Source organism: Bufo bufo, chromosome 2, assembly GCF_905171765.1.
Source record: "Bufo bufo chromosome 2, aBufBuf1.1, whole genome shotgun sequence".
In the NCBI taxonomy this organism is placed as follows: domain Eukaryota; kingdom Metazoa; phylum Chordata; class Amphibia; order Anura; family Bufonidae; genus Bufo; species Bufo bufo.
The window spans coordinates 643,989,723-644,015,318 of NC_053390.1; the positions used below are offsets into that span (position 1 = coordinate 643,989,723).

The following is a 25,596-nucleotide window of genomic DNA, read 5'->3' on the forward strand; positions in this document are numbered from 1 at the left end:
GTTTCAATTTTTGCCTCAGGCAGCAGAAAGGCTAGGTGCACCCCTGCCCCTTGCCATAAAGCACTGAGGAAAGGCGGGGGGTGGAGGGCAAGGTGAACTCTTGCACCAGGGCCCATGAGTCTTTAGCTACACCCCTGACCTGACTAATGTAAAAAAAGAAAATCAGACATCATATAGTACATGCCATCTCTTCCCAACAAAGCTGGAACCAGCCCTGTACCTCACATGGATCCAGAGATCTCCCCATTCATTGCTCTGCTAGATTTATATCAAGCTGGCAGCTCAAGGGGAGTGTCTTTTCTGCTGCAGATAAGGGGGCGTGTCCATGGTCTCCCTATCACAACACAGGCAGTTAAAGGATGAAACTGAGCATGTGCGGCCATCTCAGCGAGCCGGACAAAGAAATAAGAAAAGAAAAACAGCAGGTGGCGCTATACAGATACATTTTATTGAACAACTCAGTGGCTATGCTAAATTTTTAATTACATGCAGTTACATACACTAGTTAGGGATATTTGGCTTTTCGGTGAAATTTATGGAAAACGTAAAAAATTCACGCTACAGTGATATTATATCGTGATTTGTAGGGCATTTAAGTAGAAGCAAGTAATGGTGATTTCCTCATTTCAAACAATTTATTGAAACAAAAGCCAACAACAGTGGTGGGTATACTCCCACAAAAAAATGTCAATGGCTTCATCAATTACAGCTTGACAACGACGTCTCATGCTGTTCACAAGTTGACTTATTGTCTGCTGAGGCATGGCATCCCACTCTTTTTGAAGGGCTGCCCTCAGGTCATTGAGGTTCTGGGGTACAGAGTTACAAGCCTCTACACGGCGACTCAGCTGATCCCATAGGTTTTCAATGGGATTCAGATCTGGAGAAAGTGCAGAACACTCCACTTGAGGTACCCCAGTCTCCAGCAGCCGTTCCCTAATAATGCGACCTCGATGACCTGGCACATTGTCGTCCATTGTCGAAATTAGGCCTGTGTTGTTCATACAGAGGCACAATGACTGGATTAATGATGTTATACAAGTAGTATGGGCTTGTCACTGTACCATTAACAAAGTCTAGGGCAGTCCTGTATTGACTAAACACACCTGCCCACACTGTAACACCACCACCAAAGGCTCACCAGTGGCTGATGCATAGTGCTCTCCTTGATGTCTCCAACATCATTGGCGGCCATCATTCCTGCTCAGAGTAAATTGACTTTCATCAGTGAACAGCATTGAGCCCCACTGGTCCCTCATCCAGTGTAGATGCTCTCTGGCCCATGCAAGACAATGACGCCTACGCTTGGTGGTGTGGTCAGGTACCCTTGCAGGTCATCTAGCACACAGACCACACGGATGTAAACAGTTTCAAATGGTCTGACATAACACTTGAGTGCCTCTCCCCTTCCTTAAATGTGCCTGGAGTTGTGTGGAATTCATCATCCGGTTCTGCAGGGCATTGTTCATAATAAAGTGGTCATCAGTGTGGGATGTGGCCAAAGGATGTCCACTTCTATGCCTTTCTGTGACTCTTCCAGTCTCTCTCTATCCCTGTTGCAACCTGCTGATGACACTCTAAGCTCAGTGGCCACTTCCGTCTGAGAACATCCTGCTTGAAGCCTCGCAATGGCGAGGTTCTGTTGATTGTTAGGTGTCGTCTTGGTCTCATGATGTCAAAATGTGAACAGCATGATGAGGAGGACTGTTTAAATACCAATTCTAATTGAACTGGGAAATGTATTGGGTGATTCATGGATCAAACACGTTTTGTGAATTTTGCCGTTAAAGGGAACCTGTCACCAGTTTTATGATGTCCTAACTAAGGGCAACATAAATAAGTGATTGATTCTCTTAGCAAAATGCTGGGTCACTTTCTTTAATTGACCCAGTCAATCTGCCAAAATCTTGTATTGAAAAGCTCCAGCTGATAATGATGAGTCATGAATATTCATGAGCTCCTGACTCTCCCCGCCCACCTGCTGCTGAATGACAGTTTGTTTCCATATGAACCAGCAGCAGGTGGGCAGGGGAGTGGCTATAGCTCTGAATTAAATATACGCTGGACTCAATGACATCACGCTGGACTCCAATCAGCTCATTAGCATGCGGCATCTTTGTGTGTATATTATGAGGTAACCATCTGTCACACCAGTAAGTGAATACATCTAAGGTACTTTTTAGTAGTTAATGATTGTATATAATTAGTTAGACTATAATCAAATATCCACATGACAGGTTCACTTTAAGCTCCTTGTTAGAGCAAGTTGTGCAAAAAGTACTGAAACATTGAACAATTGGACATGTAAAGTTTAGAGAAGGTCACATTAACTTCACCTGTAAAGGTTAGAGGGCATTTTAGGTTCATCCTTAAATTTCACCACCAAGCTAAATATCCCTAACTTTTTGTGAGTAGTGTAAGGCCCCTTTCACACGGGCGAGTATTCTGCGCGGATGCGATGCGTGAGTTGAACGCATTGCACCCGCACTGAATACCGACCCATTCATTTCTATGGGGCTGTTCACATGAGCGGTGATTGAGCGGTGATTTTCACGCATCACTTGTGCGTTGCGTGAAAATCGCAGCATGCTCTATATTGTGCGTTTTTCACGCAACGCAGGCCCCATAGAAGTGAATGGGTTGCGTGAAAATCGCAAGCATCCGCAAGCAAGTGCGGATGCGGTGCGATTTTCACGCACGGTTGCTAGGAGACGATCGGGATGGAGACCCGATCATTATTATTTTCCCTTATAACATGGTTATAAGGGAAAATAATAGCATTCTTAATACAGAATGCATAGTAAAATAGCGCTGGAGGGGTTAATATAATAATTTAACTCACCTTAGTCCACTTGATCGCGATGCCGGCATCTCCTTCTGTCTCCTGAACAGGACCTGTGGTGAGCATTCATTACAGGTAAAGGACCTGTGGTGATGTCACTCTGGTCATCAAATGATCCATCACATGATCTTTTACCATGGTGATGGATCATGTGATGACCGGAGTGACGTCACCACAGGTCCTTTACCTGTAATGAATGCTCACCACAGGTCCTGTTCAGCAAAGGAGACAGAAGGAGATGCCGGGCTACGCGATCAAGTGGACTAAGGTGAGTTAAATAATTTTTTTTTAACCCCTCCAGCGCTATTGTACTATGCATTCTGTATTCAGAATGCTATTATTTTCCCTTATAACCATGTTATAAGGGAAAATAATACGATCTACAGAACACCGATCCCAAGCCCGAACTTCTGTGAAGAAGTTCGGGTTTGGGTACCAAACATGCGTGATTTTTCTCACGAGAGTGCAAAACGCATTACAATGTTTTGCACTCGCGCGGAAAAATCGCGGGTGTTCCCGTAACGCACTCGCACATTTTCCCGCAACGCCCGTCTGAAAGAGGCCTAAGTATTCAGATCCAGGTGCTGGTTTAAAAACTAGAATATTTTTCGTGGCACAACTGCATCATCTAAGGTGTTAAATGGCCAGGATTGGAAATAACTCCCGATCCAAACGTAAGCTGCAAGTAGTTGGCTATATATTTTATGGTCCTATGCCCGTGCCATCCACTGGACCTACCACTCCACCCTGCTGAGGTAAGCACACCACAATTAGGGCATTATGGTACATCCGTTTGCGGAAATGATTCATGTATTAGTAATTTATCCCTGTCCATATTACCTGTTAAGCCATATGGAGGTCGTATATGAAGTCCAACAGAGACACTTAGGGCTGTTTCACACGAGCGGATGCCGTGCATGACATCTGCTGCGTGAATGACAGCCAAGACCCGCTGTGGACAGCAGAGACACGGAGCATTAACATGACTGATAATGCTCCGTGCCGCTCTGTGACCTTTTTGCTACAAAATCATGGTGACAACTCAACTTTAGGCCTAGTTCACACGAACGTATGGCTTTTATAGTTTTTTGCAGTGCGTTTTTCACGGATCCGTTGTTCCGTTTTTGAGTTCCGTTGTGTTTCCGTTTCCGTTGTTCCGTTTTTCAGTATAGCATATACAGTAATTACATAGAAAAAATTGGGCTGGGCATAACATTTTCAATAGATGGTTCCGCAAAAACGGAACGGATACGGAAGACATACGGATGCATTTCCGTATGTGTTCCGTTTTTTTTTTGCGGACCCATTAACTTGAATGGAGCCACGGAAAGTGATTTGCGGGCAATAATAGGACATGTTCTATCTTTCAACGGAACGGAAAAACGGAAACGGAATGCTTACGGAACACATTTCATTTTTAATGCGGAACCATTGAAATGAATGGTTCCGTATACGGAACACAAAAAAACGGCCTGTACACTCGCAAAAAAAACGATCGTGTGAACTAGGCCTTACTTGTAGTACAACGGTCACAGAGAGGCACGGTCATTATCAATCATGTTACTGCTCCGTGTCTCTGCTGTCCACAGCGGGTCTTGGCTGTCATTCACGCAGCGGATGTCACGCACAGCATCCGCTTGTATGAAACAGCCCTTAGGGGAGAATTTAGAATACAATTTGTGCTAGAAAACTGGTATCAAGAATTTTTGCTACATGCCACATTTGCGCAAACATTTTGGAACTTTTTGCATTTTTAAAATATGGATCGGATCTAGCTTTTAAAAGTTTGCAAACTATGCTGCAATTTTACCCTAGTAGAGGATGGCATACAAAAAGTGGAGCAGGGTTTCCGTTGCAGTATTTCACTTTGACTGTGGCAGTGGTTTAGCCTCATTGAATGGAGCTATACTGTGAGCGGACACCTGTGTGGCTTCCAGCGGCGTCTTTTCGGATGCCACACCAAAAGACATGTCTCTTCTTAGCGCCGTCGTGGCTTTATACCACAGGCTGCTCCAATGGCAGCACTGCCTCTCATTGCAAACAATGGAAGGCGGACAGCACATGGCCACCGACAGATATCTGGAGCTGAATCCTTACCAAAATTCTGATGGCAAAGTGCCCTCAGTGTTTTCCGTGCGGATTTGCGTGAAGAAAATCCGCACCGTGGTCCATGTATTCTATGAGAATTTGAAATTCTCATGCACACGATGCAGATTTTTTTCCCGTGCGTATTTTGACCTACGGTGCGGATTTTAAAATCCACAGGATGTCAATTTATTTTATTTTTCTGGCTGGATCTTCTCCATTCACTTCAATGGGGAGAGTAAAATCTGCACCAATTGATGCGGATTGACGGCTCAGATTTCCCTGCGAACTGCGGATTTCAGTGCGGATTGTCCGCACATAAATCCTGAACGTGTGCATTTACCCTTAGGCTGATTTCATACGACATGATTGCTCTTTTCCGAACCATTGCAGTCTATAAGCGTTATTCACATGGCCAGTTTTTTAACATTATAGTTTATGGGTCTATGAAAAACACAGATGCCATCCGTGTTTTATAGACCATTAGGAGGAGATGCTGTGAAAATTACATTTCTGCTGTGCAGTGTCTGTGAAACACGAATGACACACGGAATGGACACACCGACCAAAAACACGGACCCTTTACGGATGAATCACTGACCATCCTATCACGGATGTGTGAGTGAGGTATGAAGGCTCATGCACAAGGCTGCAGTTTCTGTCCGTGTCTGATTCAAATTATTTGCGGATTGGATGCGGACCCATTGATTTCAATGGGGCCACAAAAGATGTGTTGTCTGCATCCGCGCGTCCGATTCGCGGCCCTGTAAAAAAGATAGAACATGTCCTAGGACATTTCTACCTAAGTTTAAAAATAAATGGCAAAACACCTACGGCCATGTGCATGAGCCCTCATCGGGATGTTTGTCCGTTTCATGGGGTGTGTGATCACATCTCCCTGTATGATAGAGCAGCACGTCTGATGAAAGGATTTTCGGACATTATAACTGATGACATCCTCTGGACCGCCACCAATCAGATACTGAGAGGATAGGTCATCAGTATAAAAATCCTACAAGAGACTGAAACGCCGCGGTAGTGCGGTTGGCGTTTCGCTGTCTCTGTGAGGTTAGTCCTGTTCGCAGATATGGACTCTTTATTACTGATGTTTGTACGTATTTTATGAAAGCTTTTTGCATGTTTGCACTGATGAAGAATATTCAAGTGGCACGCCGTGTACCCATAATGTGACATCCTGCCATGCGGGGACACAGCTATACGGCTACATGGCAGTTGTGCGACATGTCATATAATGTCCAGCCGAGTCTGGCGTCACAGCATGTCGCACTGCGACACCGTGAAATGTCGCCACGTAGCAGTAAACACACACCTTGGGGCCACTATTATAAGTAGAGAGGAGCGAATTTCATAAAAATTTAAAATTCGTTCACGCTTTGTTTACTGGTAAAAGGTGAATTGCATTATGGATTCCGTTACCACGGACCATAACGCAATTCTATGACGGAAAGTATAACGGAATGCCTTTAGAGGAATTCCGTCATAATAGAAGTCTATGGGCTGCAAAACGTCCCGGATCCGTCATTATATGAGACATGTGGTGTGTAGATAATTACATGGGACCAACATGGCTTACAAGACAGGGAGAGAAGCGGCTGCCAGACACCGCTGATCTCTGAGGAGAAATAAAAGGTAATGAGGCTGCTCTCTCCTCATAGAGGGGGCTGTAGATATTGGAAAGCTTTGTCCCCAGCGCTGTCATGTCTATGGTCACCTCAGGAGACATCACGGATAAACTTGCCCGTGGACTGTGAAGGACTGAGTGAGTCTGTGAGGAGAGCCACCTCCCCCCACCCCTCCGGTCTCTTTTAAGACGGGCCCCTGGGCGGGCGAGCAGGCGGCTGTGCGCCGTGTGCTGAGGCTGGTGATTTGCAGACGCTCCCTGGTTGGGGTGTGTTGTGTATTGGCAGTGGGGCGGCTCCGACTCCCTGACGCCAGTGAGACCAGATCAATCCAGGCAGCCGGGGAGAGAGGAGGAGGAGGGAGCCTCACATCCCGGGCCGCTGGAGGCATGCGAGCCGCTCTTCCTCGGTCCTCACCGACTACCTTGTAGGACACAGCAGGTAATGAGCGCGGCGGGAGAAAACGTGGCTGGGGAGATATTCGGCCTCTGCCGCCGGCCGGAACTTTGTGGGTACTTTATTATGCGACAGGCAGGACGCCGCACCGACACACTGCGGGCGGGCGGGGGGCGCCGCGGGGGTCCTAAAAGTTACTTGGCGTGTGCAGCTGTGCCCCGGCCGGCTCTTCTATCTGTGCTCCGGTCGAGCACGGAGCGGCGGCCTCCGCAGTGAGTCAGCCCCGGGATAGTGGGAAGTTTTACTCAGGATCCTGGAAGGAGAAGGGAGGGGGAGTGGGGGGGCATGATGGCGCCTGCAGCGCACAGAAGCCCTTGTGTGAGGCGCTCCGCACCGCCGCGCTCCGTCCCGGGCTTTCCACACGGCTCTGCTCTCAGGACGGGGAAGCTTCCCAACTTCTCCGAAGTCTCAGGACAATGGGGGACCGTGCGCAAAGAGCTGCCGCCCGCTAAGAACGCGCAGAAGATGGCGCTTTCCCACAAATTGTGGATTAAAAAAAATATGGCGCAAGAGGTGAAGTGTCATGTAATGTCTAGGGCACGAGTACAGGGGTATTTGGAGGAGGCCCCCTGCTAGGGCAGTGTAGACATGACCTCCGCTGGGCAACTGCTCAGGGGGTAATTCCACAAGATGTCGTCCCCCTCCAGACTTGCCCTAGAGACGTTGTCCTGGCAGATGGGGTCGCTCCTGCAGTTTAAGGGGCGGCTCAGGTAACTTGTGAGGGAATTGCTATGTAGGCAATGACTGCTTCAGCGATGCTGCTTCTAGGCCTCACTTGGGGACTCTTTGAAGGTGGGCCGCTGTCCTAGCACTGAAGTGAGACCCCCATAGTCCTCCCCAGGGGGCTCACAACCCTGCTAAATGCCCCCTTGTGTGCGGCAGACGGTCTTGTGCCCTCGGGGTGACTACTCTGCAGGGGGCTCCTTGGCCGGATGACCACAGAGGAGCACTGTCTCCTCATCAGACAGATGTTGGGCTGGAGTCTGTTGCATCAGTCCGGCAGCTGCTTCGTTCCTTCTCTCCCTGGAGAGATCTTAGTGAGCGCCTTGGCTGCCGGAGCCGGTCGTCTGGTAATCCCGAACCGTTTCTTCTCCCTGGAAGATCTCGTGCACACGACCGTCTCCGTTTTGCAGTCCATGTGTTTTGCAGTCTTGTCGACTTCAATGGGTCCATGGTCTGCATTTTGTGGCCTATATAGGACATACAAGATATGTATGTCCATTCCGCAAAATGTGGACCACTGGTCCACGGAAAAAATGTGGACGGGACATGGACTGCATCCATATTTTGCGGATCCGAGATTTGCAGACAGCGAAACGGATACGGTCGTGTGCGTGAAGCCTTAGGTTTCTGATGGATGGAGCTGGTACTTTGGGACAGTAGTGTCTGCGGGAACCATGGCTGATGTGACCGCTCTGTTTTGACCTCTGAGGGGTCAGGTTCACCTAGACTAGGTTGGGGTCTGTGTTGCGTCCCTTTCCTAGATGCTCCTAGCTGGTAAAACAGCGCTGTGTAAGGCCGCGGTCACATATGTGCTGTGTACTCCGGCAGACATTTCTGGTGGAGTTCATTGTATCCAGCGTATATGCCGACTTTCGGCCAGACAAAAAAAAATACTACATGCAGTGGTCCCCCCCCCCCTAATCTGAAAGCCGTCGTATACGCCAGAAAGCGGCTGGATCCCATTACAGTGAATGGGGATTCAACGGTGCACAGTGGTATCTGGCTCTGAATTCCGGATATGTGAGCCCGGCCTAAGGGTGCAGCAGATCACCTTGTTCATCGAGTGATAGGATCTGATATGGGAAGCAACAAGCTTATTGGGATGAATGATCGCAGTAGTGATCTTTCATTCCTATACAGAGGGAATAAGCGGTCTGTGTAAAAAGAGGGAATTTCACTATAGGAGCAGAAAAGTGACGTCACATGGTCAGCAGCACCCGGCGGACCCCATCGACTAAGCCCCTTTCCTATTGCATGGAACCGTCTGACTTTTAATTTATTTTTTTCCCCATTGAGCCAAAGTAAAACCGTACCTGGTACATGATCTGAGGGGCCAGGCCATGCTGCTGACTAGTGGTTTTACTACACAGTGGTTAATAGAGCCAGTACCAAGCAGTGGGTTCTGGCATTTTGACTTTCCCAGAAAAAAAAAAATAGTGCAGCATGCAACAAACCCCCCCCCATAGAATTTTGAACATGTACGACTGAGGATCCTAGGATCGGACAGGTACCTGTTTGGCGGTTACAGTACTGCAGCACTTTGTGCTGTTCTGACCGCCCGGAAACATCTGATTCTTGGTGGAAAATGGTGAAAACCACATACGCTGTTAGAGAACAGGCTTCATGTCCATGTCTGGACTGCCATGTCTGGTAATGCACCATATGGCAGCACTCAGCATTACCTATAACGTGCGGTGTATCAGTTTCTGCCTTTCTTGGGTGCAATGTGTGACCTGGACGGAGCACTCGGGTATTGAGACCTTTGATATGCGGAGTTGCTGGAGCTGTCCATAACATTGTGATGGAAGTCTGCTGAAACCTTTCGCCTAAATGCACACGATCAGGATTGCGTGCAGAAAATCCGCACCGTAGGTCATGTACATTGTATTCTATGAGAATTTGAAATTTTCAATGCACACGATGTGGATTTTTTTTTTTTTTCTTCAGGATTTTGACCTGCGGTGTGGATTTTTAAATCCGCAGCATATCAATTTATTTAACTTTTCCTGACTGGATTTTCTTCATTTAGTAAAATCTGCACCGATGGATGCGGATTGACCGCACGGATTTGCCTGCGAACACGTGCGGATCCTCTCCACATGAATTCTGAACGTGTGCCTGTTTCTTGGCTATAATAGCCTGACACTACATGTGTTTGATAAGCTTTGTCATATTGCTGGTGAGAACATCTGTATGGACGATTGATCGGCCTTATTCCATCCAGTTTGTGTGTATGGCCAACTTGTCCAGCTTTTGACAGCCTATCCTCAGGAAAGGTTGTCAGTAGCGGACCCCCCGCCGAACAGCTGTTCTGTCTCTAGTCCACACTGTAGAGGACCGAGCTGCTCCATTAGGCCTCCTTCACATGAGCGAGGTTTCCGTACGGATGCAATGCGTGAATTGAGTCCTGGCCCATTCATTACTATGGGTCTGTGTACAGGAGTGTGTTTTTCATGCATCATCTCTGCATCCAAATCGCAGCATGTTCTGTATTCAGCTTTTTTTCATGAAGCCCCGGTCCCTTGAAAGTGAATGCGGCTTCCATGAATTGCGCCTGGATGCAAAGCGTTTTTCACTGATAATTGCTAGGAGTGTTTGTAGTTCTTCAGGGTTTAGAATTTATTTATTTTTTTGCGCATGGAAAAACTCATCAAAACTGATAGCATCTGTGTAGGGGAAAAAAAATCTGAAATAAAATTCAGACAAAACTGACCAAACTTGCATACAAAACCATCAGTCCCCCCCCCCCCCCCCCCCCCCCAGTAGAACGCAATTGTGTTCCTGAACAGACAGTCCGTATAGCATGTGTGAAAGAGGCCTTAAAGAGGACCTTTCACCGATTCTTACCCTATGAACTAACTATACAGATATGTAGAGCGGCGCCCGGGGATCTCACTGCACTTACTCTTATCCCCGGGCGCCGCTCCGTTCTCCTGCTATGCCCTCCGGTATCTCCGCTCACTAAGTTATAGTAGGCGGAGATACCAGTCCCTAAGTTATGGTAGGCGGAGTCTGCCCTAGCGCTGGCCAATCGCAGCGCAGAGCTCACAGCCTGGGAGGTTATTTTCTCCCAGGCTTTGAGCTGTGCGCTGCGATTGGCCAGCGCTGCAGCCTAGGAGAAGGAGACTCCCACAGGACAAGGGAAGACCCGCCTACTATAACTTAAGGAGCAAAGGTACCGGAGCCTATAACGGGGGAACGGAGCTGCGCCCGGGGATAATAGTAAGTGCAGTGAGATCCCCGGGTGCCGCTCTATATGGCAGCATACTCAGTTCACATAGTTTATACAGGTGAAAGGTCCTCTTTAAACTCAGCATCCGTACAGCATAGCCAGTACAAAATGGGCGGAGCCTTCTAGTTCCATCCGCTTTCCGGCGGATCAGTCAGATCGTTATCAGAGCACCACAAGGCTCAATATCCTCAATATCTAACGGAGGGTTTACACCATGTGATGTTACTGCTGATTGTCTTGATAGAAGCGTTCCTTCCTGCCAGTCGGCTGCTTGTTCAGTGAAGGAGACGCTCTACTTACTTGCAGCAATCTCCTCCACAGTATGGGGACGAGGGATCGTTATTGTGGTAGCTCGTCCCCATGATTTGTGGGCAACAGATTGCTGTGTATAGACAGCCCGATCTGCTGCCCAGAAATGATGATTGATGTGCCTGCACGAAGGACAGGATCAACTGATGAACAAGCATTTCACTCATTCATCGGGTTATCGGCAGCACATTTAGGCCTGTAGGTAGACTGATCCACAAACGGCTGCGTACAGTGGTATGTCTGGCCGCTACTCGCTGTAATTGCTGGGTAGTGGCAGAATCCAACATTGGTCCCCATTATAGTGAATTGGGCCGGTCAGTGTCTTGGCAGCGTACAGTTGCGCCCAGTATTCACTGATCTGGCAAGCTGTACCTGGTTTACCGCAAATGTGAAACAGGGCAGATTATCGAGCAGTGTAATTCCACCTTAGCAGCTGCAATACTCTAAGACAAAACATTAGTCATTGAGTGACCAGATTGTGGGCATAAGAAAGGAGGTCATTAACTGATAGTGGGAAGATTGGGGGTGCGCTCCGGAAAAGTGGGTGCGGACAGCATCCATTCCTGCCCCATAGAGAATGAATGGGTCCGCCCCCGTTCCGCAATTTGGGGAAAGGATGTGGACGTGTGAATGGACCCTAAAGCTGGCCAGTATATTATTGCGGCATCTGCATCTCCGGCTTTATCCAGCTACTTTCTTTGATGCACTTAAACTTTATTTTAAAATAAAATGGTTCTCAAAAACAGATGGAAAAATGACCCCAAAATTGCATACATTTGAGTGAATTTTTTTTTTTTTTTTTTTTACTGTTGGTCTAAACATATCTGCTTGGCTTACAGCAGGAACGGTATGTGAACAAGCCCTAATGTGTATGACCAGTTGACCACACATGACCTTTGCAGATAAATCTCTCCTGGAAGGTGACCTTACACAGTAGAAGTGGATTGGACACATTTGGCTATTTTGCCAGGGTTGGCCAGTCTTCTAATGGCCTCCAACTCTCCCCGAACGGCCAATGTTGGGGAAGATAAGGGTCTGGCATGTTGGAGTTTAACATCTGATGCTTTAGTTAGCAGGGAGCGTTTATCAGACCGCTACTAACTAGGTTCATGGTGACATTGGCCTTTACGTTTCTACAGAACAGATGGACCACTGCTTTGGCAGTCATGTCTAACTTTTTACTTTAAGGCCAGTCATCAATTTTGGCCTGCTTTTATCATATGTGAGGCCAGCTTGAGCTTCTGAAATTGGTGTGCCCGATCCTCCTTTCCCCTTGCATCAGTCATCGGGGGGGCAAGCCCCTGACCATTAGACTGGGTGGGTTTGCTGACTGATCTGTCTTGCAAGTCTCCTGCACATACCGGTTTCCGTTTTCTATGACTATTTTTCCACAATCCACGGTGCAGGCGCCTAAACTGTGCAGGCTCTTTGTATGTCTGTGGTTTGTTTTTTAGCACACTGTTCGTTGGTGATATATCTTGCTGTGGATAAAAAAATAAAAATACTGGTAGCATTGGCATCAGGAGGTCATTACAGATGTAAGTTTGGTCCTGTTCCTTTGTGGTTATACATCTGGTGTGTCTGTATTGGCATTTGTAGGGGCACCCAATGTTTAGGGAAGATTGTGCCCACATGGCAGCCATCAGTTCCCCTTTCTATTAATGCTATACATTGTTCTCCAAGCATTCAAGTCCAAGTGGCGTACAGAGCGGCCTCTCCATCTGTAGCTCTATCCAGCTAATGGAGGTCTCAGCTCGTCCTTATAAATAATGTAAGATATGTCTAATGGAGGGACTCTAGGGACTGAGGAAAAAGCATCATTACCAGACTTTTCAAGATGCTACAGATCTCAGATTGATTTACAGCACTGATCTGGTGCAAAATGATCCGTCAGGGCGCACAGGGTCGTTCTGCAGAAGTGTATAATGTGCGGCTGTGAGATCAGCCATTCTAAGGAGGTGATGATGAGCTGAATGTAGATAATGTGGGCTTACATTACCCTATATGTAAGGGGGGAATGGTTTATACCGGTACTGGCAGGAAGCTTATGTTTCCATATATTTCTTGGGGTTAGGACCAGCGTGCCAGCTACTTTCCCTGGATATTCCCGCTATACTCTGCTGACTTGTATTATTAGCAAATTTAATAGGTTTATGCTGCCATGAAAGAGAATGTGTCATCAGGAAATTACGTTTTGCTTAAATCAAATTTTTGTTAAACCTATTTTAAATTTTTATATATTTTTTTAATTTTTCCATGCCATGATCTATAGTTGAACAATAAAATAAATCCAGTAGCTTTTGCACTCCTGAGCCTAATAGGTGCCCCTTCTTGGTCTGTACAGACTGCTTTTCAGCAGTCATCTTATTATCATAGGCTGATTTAGAATGACAGTTATCACATATAATTCATTCGGAAAGTCTTTAGACCCTTTAACTTTTTACGTGTCATGTTATTTTGTGACTTGGTACTAAAATTTAAAAAAACAAGTTTTCCCGCATTAATCTGCACTCAATACCCTATAATGAGAAAGTGAAAACGGAATTCTAGAAGTTTTTTGCAAATTAATTAATTAAAAAAGGAAAATCTCATTTAACATGAACATAAGTTGCTATGACACTTTAAATTTAGCTCTGGGGGGGGGTTTCCGGTTTCTCTTGATCATCTTTGAGATGTTTCCACACTTTGATTTGTAGTCTCCCTCTGGTAAATTCAGGTGACTGGACATGATTAGGAAAGACACCCCCTGTCTATATAAGGTCTCACAGATGACAATGTATATCAGAGAAAAAAACAAGCCTACAGGAGGAAAGAACTGCCTGTAGAGCTCAGAGACAGGATTGTGTAGAGGCAAAGATCTGGAGAAGGGTACATAAAAAAATGCTGCTACACTGAAAATTCCCAAGGACACAGTGGCCTCCATAATTCTTAAATGGAAGACGTTTGGAACAACCAGGACTCTTCCTAGAGCTGGCTGCCCCACCAAACTAAGTAATTAGTGGGCAAGGACCTTGTTAAGAGAGGTGACCAAGGACCTAATGCTCACTTTGGGTGAAGTTCAAAGATCCTGTATGCAGATGGGAGAAACTTCTATGGTTGACAATCACTGCAGCACTCCATAGTCTGGGCTTTATGGCAGAGTGAACAGAAAGAAGCCTCTCCTCAGTAAAGATGCACAAAAGCCCACCTGGAGTTTACAGAAAAGCTCCCAAAGAATGGACGGTTTCCATCAGCTGGGACAGCGAAACACGTCTGAGTAAGGCTCCATTCACACGTCCATAGCGTGTTTTGCGGATCTGCAAAACACGGACACTGCAATGTGCGGTCCGCAAAATGTGGAACGCACATCGCCAGCACTAATAGAATAGGACATGTTCTGTTTTTATTTTATTTTTTTTGGGAACGGAAATGCGGACCCCGAAGTGCGGATCCGCATTTCCAGAGCCGGGCAGCACCTCGTGCGGCCACATAGTAATGAGTGGCGGAACGAAATTGCGGATGTGTGAATGGGGCAAAGTACAGAGATATTCTTGATGAAAACCTCATCCAAAGTGCTCTGGGCAAAAGGTCCATTTGTAACAAGACAATGGCCCTAAGTACACAGCTGGGGCAACTCTGTGAAGGAGTGTCCCATACAGAGCCCTGACTCGAACCCGATTGAACATCTCTGGAGAGACCTGAAAATGGCTGTCCACCGATGGGACCCATCTAACCAGATAGTTTGAGAGGATCTACACAGATGAATGGCAGAAAATCCCCAAATCCAGATGCCATCATACCCGAGAAGACTGGATGCTGTAATCGCTGCCAAAAGTGCTTCAACTAAGTCCTCAGTGAAGGATCTGAATACTATGTCAATGTCCAACTTTAGTTTTTCCTTTTTAATACATTAGCAAAGATCTCTAACATTCAGTTTGTCATTATGGGGTACTAAGAGCAGAATGATTTGGGGGGGGGGGGGGGGGGGAGACTACTTTTTTTTTAATTTTAGCACAAGGCCGCAACATAACAATGTCAAAAGTGAAAGGGTCTAAAGACTTTCCAAATGCATTGTGCATATGTTTTCGAGGCCCTTGATATAGATGGCCTACATTCTTTAGGATAAGTCATTAATTTCTGATCAAAGGGTGTCTGACACCACCAACAATTAACCCTTCCCTGCAGCCTTCAGCTATGGAACTAGCTCTTGAATGCAGCTGAATGGGAGTGGAGCTTCAGGAACCCTTGAATGCAGCTGTGCTTCCGATTTCCATTCAGGGTACATGCGCACGTTCATGATTCATGTGTGGGAAATCCGTTGGTGCAGATTTTTACTAAGTGAAAAAAATCAGGTCAGGAAAATTTAAAATAATTTGATATGCTGTGGATTTTAAAATCCGTATCGTGTGCATTGAGAATTTCAAATTCTCATAGAATACAATGTACATGACCCACGGTGCAGATTTTCCGCACGCAATCCTGATCGGAGGCTGCAGGAAACTGCTGATTGGTGGGGATGTCGGCTGTCGGGCACCCTTTGATCAGAAATGAATGGATTATCCTGAGGATAGGTCATCAACATCAGAAGCCTGGAAAACCCCTTTAACTTCCCAGGGTGAAATATCATCAAGAATAAAAGCAGCAAGGGAATGCGTATGATAAAATGTTGCTTCTGGACACTGTAGATGTATAGTACATTAATAATTCTTCTTCCCCGTCCTCTGTAAGTGCTGCCCATCTGGCACTTGAGCATCCTGGTCTGACCTCCGTCCAGTGAGCAGACACAGAACATTAGCAGTAAAGATGGGATGTTCTCTCGAGTTCGTCTATTAGCTTTATGGTTCCTCGCAATATTGTGTTGCTTGTGTTAGACAGCTGTGTTCTTGGGTAATTGAATTCTGTTTTAATGATGGGTGACTCTGCACTGAAAGCCAGGAATTGTACATGTAGACCTCCACCCCACGGCTCGGGGATTGCGTTATCAGAGATGCAAAGGTTTCATTCTGCCAACCGTTCTGGACAGAGCTTACATTGACTGTACGTAACCCATCATTTATAACTGGGTACTGAGTGTGGATGCTGTAGAAGAAGGATTTTGTAGGAAAACTTTATTGGTCAAATGGAAAATCCAAGTTAAGATGGGTTTACATGGCCCAATGTTTCGACAGAATTTTTGGAACGTTCCTCAGTGCTCATTCCTGATAATCTGCCCGTGTAAAGGTGCCAGATCACGTGCGGCAGGCTCATTCATCAGGTGAAATGTGCTGTCTAACCAGGAACAATGATTCTGTATCACTCGTTCTGTGGAGGTACATGCTCTGCTTAATGAGCAGCCGCTCAGTTTGTCAATGACACGTGCTGCATTTTCTGCAGACAGCACATGTACCCATTGATTTGAATGTATCTGTTCAGTTTTTTTTTTTTTTTTACTGTGGGTATGTAAAAGAAAAAAAAAGAAAAAATCAGACATGCATTAGGGCTCTTTCACACCTGCGTTCTTTTCTTCCGGCATAGAGTTCTGTCGTCGGGGCTCTATGCCGGAAGAATCCTGATCAGGATTATCCCCATGCATTCTGAATGGAGAGAAATCCGTTCAGGATGCATCAGGATGTCTTCAGTTTCGGAACGGAACGTTTTTTGGCCGGAGAAAATACCGCAGCATGCTGCGCTTTTTGCTCCGGCCAAAAATCCTGAAGACTTGCCGCAAGGCCGGATCCAGAATTAATGCCCATTGAAAGGCATTGATCCGGATCCGGCCTTAAGCTAAACGTCGTTTCGGGGCATTGCCGGACCCGACATTTAACTTTTTCTGAATGGTTACCATGGCTGCCGGGACGCTAAAGTCCTGGCAGCCATGGTAAAGTGGAGCGGGGGAGCAGCATACTTGCCGTCCGTGCGGCTCCCGGGGCGCTCCAGAGTGACGTCAGGGCGCCCCAAGCGCATGGATCACGTCATCCATGCGCATGGGGCGCCCTGACGTCATTCTGGAGCGCCCCGGAAGCCGCACGGACTGTAAGTATACTGCTCCCCGCTCCTACTATGGCAACCAGGACTTTAATAGCGTCCTGGCTGCCATAGTAACACTGAACGCAATTTGAAGACGGCTCCGTCTTCAAATGCTTTCAGTACACTTGCGTTTTTCCGGATCCGGCGTGTAATTCCGGCAAGTGGAGTACACGCCGGATCCGGACAACGCAAGTGTGAAAGAGGCCTTACTTTGGTCTGTGATGCAACCCATATATATACATATAAAACACAAGTGTAATAAGCATACTTATTAACAGAGGGAGAGGACCCTGCCCTTGAAAGCTTACAATCTACCAATTTAAATCTTTTTTTGTATGATATACGTAAATTCTTAGGATGTTTAGGTTTTTATTTATTTTTTAAGTTTTTTTCAATGTCACTATATTTTAAAAAGTATAATACTGCAGTTTTCACATTGACCACTAGGCCTGATATATGTTGGACTTTGTCTTTTGAGAGCAGCTACATGGGCCATGGACACAATGGTCAGGAGCTGAACTTACTGATTTATTTTTTATTTTTTGCTCTATAAAGGCTCTTGCACACGACCGTTGGTCGGCCGTTCCGTGCATTTGGGACTGCAATGCATATGCAACATCCGTGCAGATTCCGCAGACAGATCCAGACCCATTGAACTTGAATTGGGTCCATGATCCATCCGCACTGCAAAAAAATAGAACGTTTTATTTTTATTTTTTGCGCTGTGGAGGCACGGAGAAAAACCTCCACGGATGTGCTCTGTAGTGCTTCCATGGGGTTCCGTGCCTCTGTTCCGCACTGGACTTTCTGGATTGTTGACTGTTTGTTGGCCGCAATACGGGCACAGCCGGCACATGTTCATGTGAAAATAGGAAACCTTTTCATCAGACCCCAATGTTAATCAGGTCCAGGACATCCAAGTCCAGTAGATACTTCAGTAAATAATGACTCCTGACTCCATCAGTCACAGTAATGCTTCTGAAGGGTGTGCGGACAGATGTCCCTTAATTTAGCTGTGGTTTTTTTCCTGGGCACACTCACGCAGTTGGCATGATTTCAGTGTGTGTGTGGCCTGGTAGAGGCTGATATCCTAAAATAAATGCTGCACATCAGCTTATGTGCTGCAAGTCTGTATGTTATGGCGGATATGGAAGTCTCTGTGCGGCAAAGTGCGCTGCCACATAGAGGGTTGTTCAAAACTGCTGCTTTTAAAGGACCACTACATCGAGAAATGATAAGTCAATTGGTGATCTTGTCTGCACTGTTATCTACGTATTAAGAAGCACAATGTTAAGTTCCTGTGGCACTTCAGCTGCTGTGAAACTATAACTCCCAGCATGCACTCTTACACGTCTGTTCTTTTAACTCCCATGGAAGTGAAAGGCGAGTTGTGGGAGTTGTAGTTTCAGAACAGCTGGAGGTTCGGTATGTGCTTGAGCTCCAGGGACATGTAGACTATTTCTTTTTCAGTCCTATTGGCATAGGATATAAAATGGTGGGGGAGAGATTAAGGGAAAGGCTAGTTGTCTGACAGGATGGAGGGAAAATTGTCGGTTAAGTGTAGGAAAATGGGAACCAACTGGTTAGCGCTGTGTTTGACCATCTTTCCCCTACTCACAGTTCCGCATCCTGAAGGCTATGATCGCACCCCCTGGGTCTGATCTATATTCTACTCAATGCTAAAATTCTAGACAGTGACCATATATTGTGGGGTGAGGAACATGGTACCAACAGGACTGCAGCAAAAGACATGCTTCTTGATAGCTGGAACCCCAGATGTGGACCCATTTTGCAGACGTGTGAATGGACCCTAAGGCCCCTTTCACAGAAGTGTGTTTTCCACGTGGGTGCAATGCGTGACGTGAACGCACTGAATCCTGACCCATTCATTTCAATGGGTCTGTGTGCATGAGCGTTGTTTTTCACACATCAGTTCTGCATTGTGTGAAAATCGCAGCATGTTCTATATTCTGCATTTTTCACGCAGCCCTGGCCCCATAGAAGTGAATGGGGCTTCAGTGGAAAAAGCATTGCATCCACAAGCGAGTGTCGGTGCAATGCATTTTTCACTGTTGCTAAGAGATGTTTGTAAACCTTCAGTTTTTTTTTTTTTTTTTTTATCACGCGCATGAAAAATGCATCAAAACAGATTGCAACTGCGCAGGAAAAACTGAACTTGCTTGCAAAATGGTGCGAGTTTCACTGAATCCGTCACGCTCGTGTGCAAGAGGCCTAAGGGTAGCTCCACATAAAGCGTCTGAGAACCGCGGTGCAGGCCGCTGGAGCATCATATTAATTAATTAGAACCAACTTGCCGCACAGTAACCTGGTAAACTGCTTGGCCATAAGCCATGTTCTCTGAATTATCCGCTTGGTTGTCTTCAGGTCACTTCATCCTGCATAGGCTTGTACAGCCCCTCTATGCCCGGCCGCAGCCCCAGCATGGCTTTGCCAGGTGGCTGTATCCACAGTCTGTACCAGCTACAAAGTGGTCAAAATTCATAAGAGACGGTGTTAGGCTTTGATTTTCAAATCTTCTCTGGTCATTTTATGTGTGGAAAGATTGGTCAAATGTCTTCCACTTGCCTTCTACTATATTCTGCCTCAGATCTTGCCTGTGAAGGTCCACAGAAGTTCAGTCCACTGTGCGTAACGAGACCTGCACCATGAAAAAGCAGTGCAATCTGCAGGCAGCATGTTACACAGCGGAGCAGATCGATATATAGATTTGTGGGAACAGGTTCAGTAAGGCGCAGTTCACACTTCAGTTATTGTGAACTCAATCTAGGTGCGGGTCAAAAACAGAGAATAGGTGCAGATCTTTTCATCATTCCTTGTATCTCAGGAGGCTTCACTACTGGTTTCTGGTTTACAATAACTGAAGTGTGAACTTGGCCTAAAACGTGTATTTTCATTGTTCACGGGGTGGTGTTATCAGTGGCATGCTGTGTAAGCGTGTATACAGCGATGGCGCCTGGCACTGATTACTTACCCTGTCAGTTATACTGAATCTGTCCTCCTATAAAGCTATATAGCAATCTGCTCCGCTCCTCCTGCCTTCTGACACGTTGCTCTAATGATGTGGTGATGATCGGCTAGATTCAGACAAGTGTTCATTCCGGGAAACGCCCGCGGTGAGTGAGCCGTATTTCCCAGCGTGCGAGGGAACTTGCGTTGTGAGCTCCAGTCTCGCTGCCAATCTAATGATTTGTCTGTTCAGTAGATCAGCAGTGAGGCCGATAAATCACTATAATGCTGTGAGCTCACTTCATAGGAGCAGCGTGAGGGACCGGCATACACAGTCCGTGAAGATAATGTCGGGGCGAACCCGGCATGGAAGATATCTTTGGGTCTTTGATTTAGCAGCAAATCTTGTGTTGCATGAATGTGGGTTTTAACACCGCCAAGTGCTTCCTGCTGTGTACTGTATACGGAGATCGCCCTAAGGGTCCATTCACACATCCGTATGTGTTTTGCAGCTCCGCAAAACAGACACCGGCATTTTGCGGACCGCACATCGCCGTCACTCATAGAAAATGCCTTTTCTTGTCCGCAATTTCAGACAAGAATAGGATATCTTCAATTTATTTTTTGCGGATGTGGACAGCACATTCGGGCTCCATTGAAAATGAATGGGTTCGCACCTGTTCCGCAAAATTGCGGAACGGATGCGGACTTGTGAATGGACCCCACATCCACTTGGAATCTGCTCTCAGGCCACCTCCCATGGTTTTCAGTGGGAGATCTGCTCTGTAATGCATTTTGTTTCCTCCACATGTGAATTGAAAATCTGCATTGCTGAGTAAAATGAAAGCAACATGTTCATTCTTGGTCCAGATTCCACATGGAATTTCCCATTGAAATCAAATGGAGACCTAAAACCACATCAGAATCTGTGCCAAAATCAAACCGAAAAACAAATGAACACAAAACATGAAATTTTGCTGCGATTTTAATACATGTGTGGAGGCGCCACCTTTACACAGTGGTGGGGTCAGTGTTTTAAATCAGTATCTGTAAGGCTGCATGCGCACACGCGTTAAAAATGGCCGTGTGACGGCTGTTTAAGGAACGTCTGTCACACGGCTGTTTTTACCACTTTTGAAAGTCTATGGGGCTATTCACATGGCCGTTTATTGAAATCAACGGGACTGTTTAACAGCTGCTTAGGAGTGCACCCATCTAATAGCCGTTAACGGGTATGCTAGTACAATATGACCTCGGGTAAAAAATCACTCACTTTACCACTTGCTCGCGAGGAGGCAGTCAGCGTGGTGACTTCATGCTATCATACTGGAAGCGTGTCTGTCATTGCGCTGAGCGCAGTCCTTTTCCGTTGAGAGGAGCAACTGCCTCTGTACAGGCAAGTGGCACTACGGGGGGGGACATTATGTGCACTGAGGGCACTGCAGGGGGTTTGGATTTTTATAAAAAAGAATGAAATGCGTGGATGCAGAAATGGCTGGGAAAGTGACGGTGTCCGTTTTTAGTGGCCGTTCTCTTCACTGTCGTGCGTGTAGCCGAAACCAGGAATTGAAGCTAAAAGATGGGGGAATATTTGTTCTTTGGACGCACTCCTGGTTTTTGGCTTGCATATACTGATGTAGTCCCTTGTCCCCCACACCACACAGTATGTTCTTCCAGCTCTTAAATGGGACATCTCACAGAGCTGCACTGCTCCATGCCGCATGTGGAGAGCCAGTTCAAAGGGCCAACTCTTCTGTCACTTTTGAGATCAGTAAAAATATACGTGACAGGAACATTGAGGTTTCCTGAGAATCGGTAGATCCCGGGTGCTGCCACAGGGTGGGGGGTGCTGAGTGTCGAGTGGTTGGGTGCTTTTCTACCGCCAGATGTTTGTGTAAGCATTCCATGTATGTAGCATCATTTCTAATAGGAGCACCCAATATGAAATAGTCTGTCCGGTATTATGGCAGCCCCCACCCTTATTTTCCTACTCGCACATTCGCCTCCTCCCTGCCTGACTTTTTGAACTGTCTCTGGAAAACAGGTGTTAGAAAAAAATGCACATCTGTGTGGGTGTGTATGTGGAGAAGCACAAAAGCAGGATAGCCCTATATATAGAACTGTCTACTCAGCTCTAATTGCATAATTTAATCAGGCCCCTCTGCAGCGGAAAGGCATCCATACTGCTCAGGCATCAAAGGAAACATCTTTCCAAGCTGTATCCTTTTGCAAAGCAACACACGGTCCCACACCGCACGCCTAATTGTTGAGCCCCTCCACTGGGAAGAATGAGGAATTCTGTTCTTTTGTCTCTTTTAAACAAGAACTTCCTCGGTTATATAGGTTGGGTGTCAGGGATGGACTGAGTCAGGCAGAGGCGAGCTGATTTTCACCCCTTCCCTCCTGCTTCTTTTCACATGGCCACTACACGCCGCCTCCGTATCGTAAATGAATTATCTTGCTTGCATCTTAACTCGTCTCAAGCCACTAATAAAATGGCAGCAAGGCACAAGTGAAGGACAACCTAGCCCAGATTCACAGTATGCCTGCGCATGTTCTGTATGCTGTTCAGGTGGCAGTGGAGTGGTTCCCAGGTCCTTACTGTAGAAATGATAGATCTGCATGACCTCAGGGGCGATGGGCACTGTTGAATACATTTTTATTTGTTACTGCATTGTATTTGAATTGTGAAACTTAAGTGCGTGTTCATGAGCTCTCCGAAGAGTAGAGATGGGTGTCAGTCTGCCGTCAGAAAATCTGTAGAACTTTAATAACGACCTAACTAGAATAATGACTTTTAGCCCAAAGTAAGCCCCGATTATTGAATGCATTGTCCTATCTGGACATTCAGGGTATATCCACAGGATGTGCTGTCGCTGTCTGAGTTGTGGTCCCACCTCTGGGGTCCACTTCTATCTCAAGAACTGGGCACCATAGTGAGCCATCGGGAGCAGGGCTGCGCATGCGCAGTGCTCTACGTCCACATTATGGGCCCTAATCTACTAAGTCCCATAGCGGTGGACGCAGAGAGCTGTGCATGCAAGGCCTCCTCCCCATTCCAGGTTCAGAGCTGAATCTGGACATAACCCCTTCACTTATTCAGTATGAATAAGTGGAGCATCGGTGCATTTTATGGTTTTATTTTTTATTTTTTTACCTCCGGTGACATACCAGATCTCGGCAATGAGTATGCGAGGCGGAGGCTAGTGCTGGTGATGTCACCGGGATCACCGCCTAGCAGTGCGAGAACGTAAACAAAACCACTCTTGCCCTGCGAAAAGCAGGGCAAGGGGAGCATATTATGCTGCACTCATTCTCTCATTAATGCTGAATGAGTGAAAAAGGGGTTATGTTGGTTCAGCTCTGAAACCAGACAACCACTTAAATGTCCTTTTACTTAAGTGAGAACCCCTTTAATCATGTAGACAAGGTTAATACAAGGCACTTACTAATGTATTGTTATTATCCATATTGCTTCCTTTGCCGGCTGGATTCATTTTTCCATCACATTATCCACTGCTCATATCCAGGGGTTACGACAATCACTCTGGTGGTTGGGATGGGAGCTGCTGCGCATGTGTGACTATACGGGGACTGTGCTTTTCCATGTAGAGTGCAAGCACGACCACTGCTGTGGGATTGCAGGGTGGTCATGACCCCTGGATACACTGGAGATGGGGAAAAATGCATCAAGCTGGCAACATGAGCAATTAATACACTAGTAAGCGCCTTGTATTAACTTCCTCTACATAATAAATGTAATTTGCTGGAGTGAGACAACCCCTTTTAATGTGTACCTCCAATTACAGAAAATTTGTGGGCCATAGACTATAGTCTGGGGACTAAAAATAAAAAATTTGATTTTTAGTCTAATTTATTTCTTTATTTTGGCTGCTTTGGAAACTTGCTGTATGTGCAGAATCATTAGTGATTCTTGGAATGTCATTGTACATTTGCAATTGTATGTTGGCTATTGATATGATGGAGTAAGTGAAGCTAAGAATAGCCCAAATAGAGGGGAATAAGCTGACCTTCTCCAAGCACAGGTCACCGTGTTCTCAGGGGGGTTGTGTGCTCACTGTAAGTGTATGCCGTATAGCCGCCAATACGTTCTCTGCTTTCGAATGCTGCCAGATGATGAAACCTTGCATCTGGATTTCCACCCGTCCCTAACCAATTTTTATTTTTATTTCCCTTTAGATGCTGCTTGTCTGGTGGGAATTGCAGACTCTTACTCTGGAAACCGTCCTCTGGTTGAGAAGCAATCTTATTTTTAGAAAGTTGGACCAGTCAGTGCTCTGATACATCCGTGACCTCTGCTTGTCACAATGAATGTGACCAGCTTATTCTCCTTTACTAGCCCAGCAGTGAAGAGGCTGCTCGGCTGGAAACAGGGGGACGAGGAAGAAAAATGGGCGGAAAAAGCAGTAGATGCATTGGTAAAAAAGCTGAAGAAGAAGAAAGGAGCCATGGAAGAATTGGAGAAGGCTCTGAGTTGTCCTGGACAACCCAGTAACTGTGTCACCATTCCCCGCTCGCTCGATGGAAGGTTACAAGTATCTCACCGAAAGGGGCTCCCGCATGTCATTTACTGTAGAGTATGGCGCTGGCCTGATTTGCAGAGCCATCATGAACTGAAACCTCTGGAATGCTGCGAGTATCCGTTTGGCTCTAAACAGAAAGAAGTCTGCATAAATCCTTACCACTACAAGAGGGTGGAGAGTCCTGGTATGTAGTGGGCACACAACACTGCCCATGCTAGTGTTGGTATGGGGAAGTGTGGGGGCTGTATGAGCGTCTTCTATTTCATCTTACAGGACCATCCCAGGCAAATCTATTAAGACACACGTCTTCTGAATTTTTTTGCACATGGACTGCCAAAAAAAAGCAGCAAAACATCAAACCTATTCCAGCTATGGTGTAGACTTGAGCTATAATTTACCCCAGCTTCTGGAGTGAATTATGGTAAATTTGTCAGACTGTGTGACCCCACAAATCACACACCATAAAACATAGTTCAAGTTTTTATTTTATTTTATATTACTGTCTGAACAGGACACACTGGGGCCACAAATGCAGAGTGCCCCATTCTCCTGATAGTTGGGAGACTGTTGACATGACATAAATGTCTCAGTTGGGGAACCTTTCTAAGTTTTATTGTGGCCCTTCAGAGTTGCACAACTGATGTGTCCCTCAGACCAGAAAAGCTTTTTTTTTACCCCTTGTTTATAGCAAAAAGATTTATTGTACATATTTTGTCATAAAATTTATTAGCAGAAAGATAGTAAATAGTTGCAAAATTGGACTAAAGGGTTATATTGTGGGGCATTAGCAAAAAAAATTCACTGGATTATTAG

At 46.2% G+C, this 25,596-nt stretch overlaps 1 protein-coding gene across 1 annotated transcript in view; it reads left to right on the forward strand.

Moving 5' to 3' along the window:
• Positions 1 to 6,823: 6,823 nt before the first annotated feature.
• SMAD1 (SMAD family member 1) overlaps positions 6,824 to 25,596 on the forward strand; it is a 41,340-nt gene continuing 22,567 nt past the window's right edge. The window contains exons 1-2 of the mRNA XM_040418510.1: positions 6,824 to 7,008; positions 24,440 to 24,967. Coding sequence (XP_040274444.1) covers positions 24,568 to 24,967 — 400 coding nt within the window. The 5' untranslated portion in view covers positions 6,824 to 7,008; positions 24,440 to 24,567. The remainder of the gene's footprint in view (positions 7,009 to 24,439; positions 24,968 to 25,596) is intronic.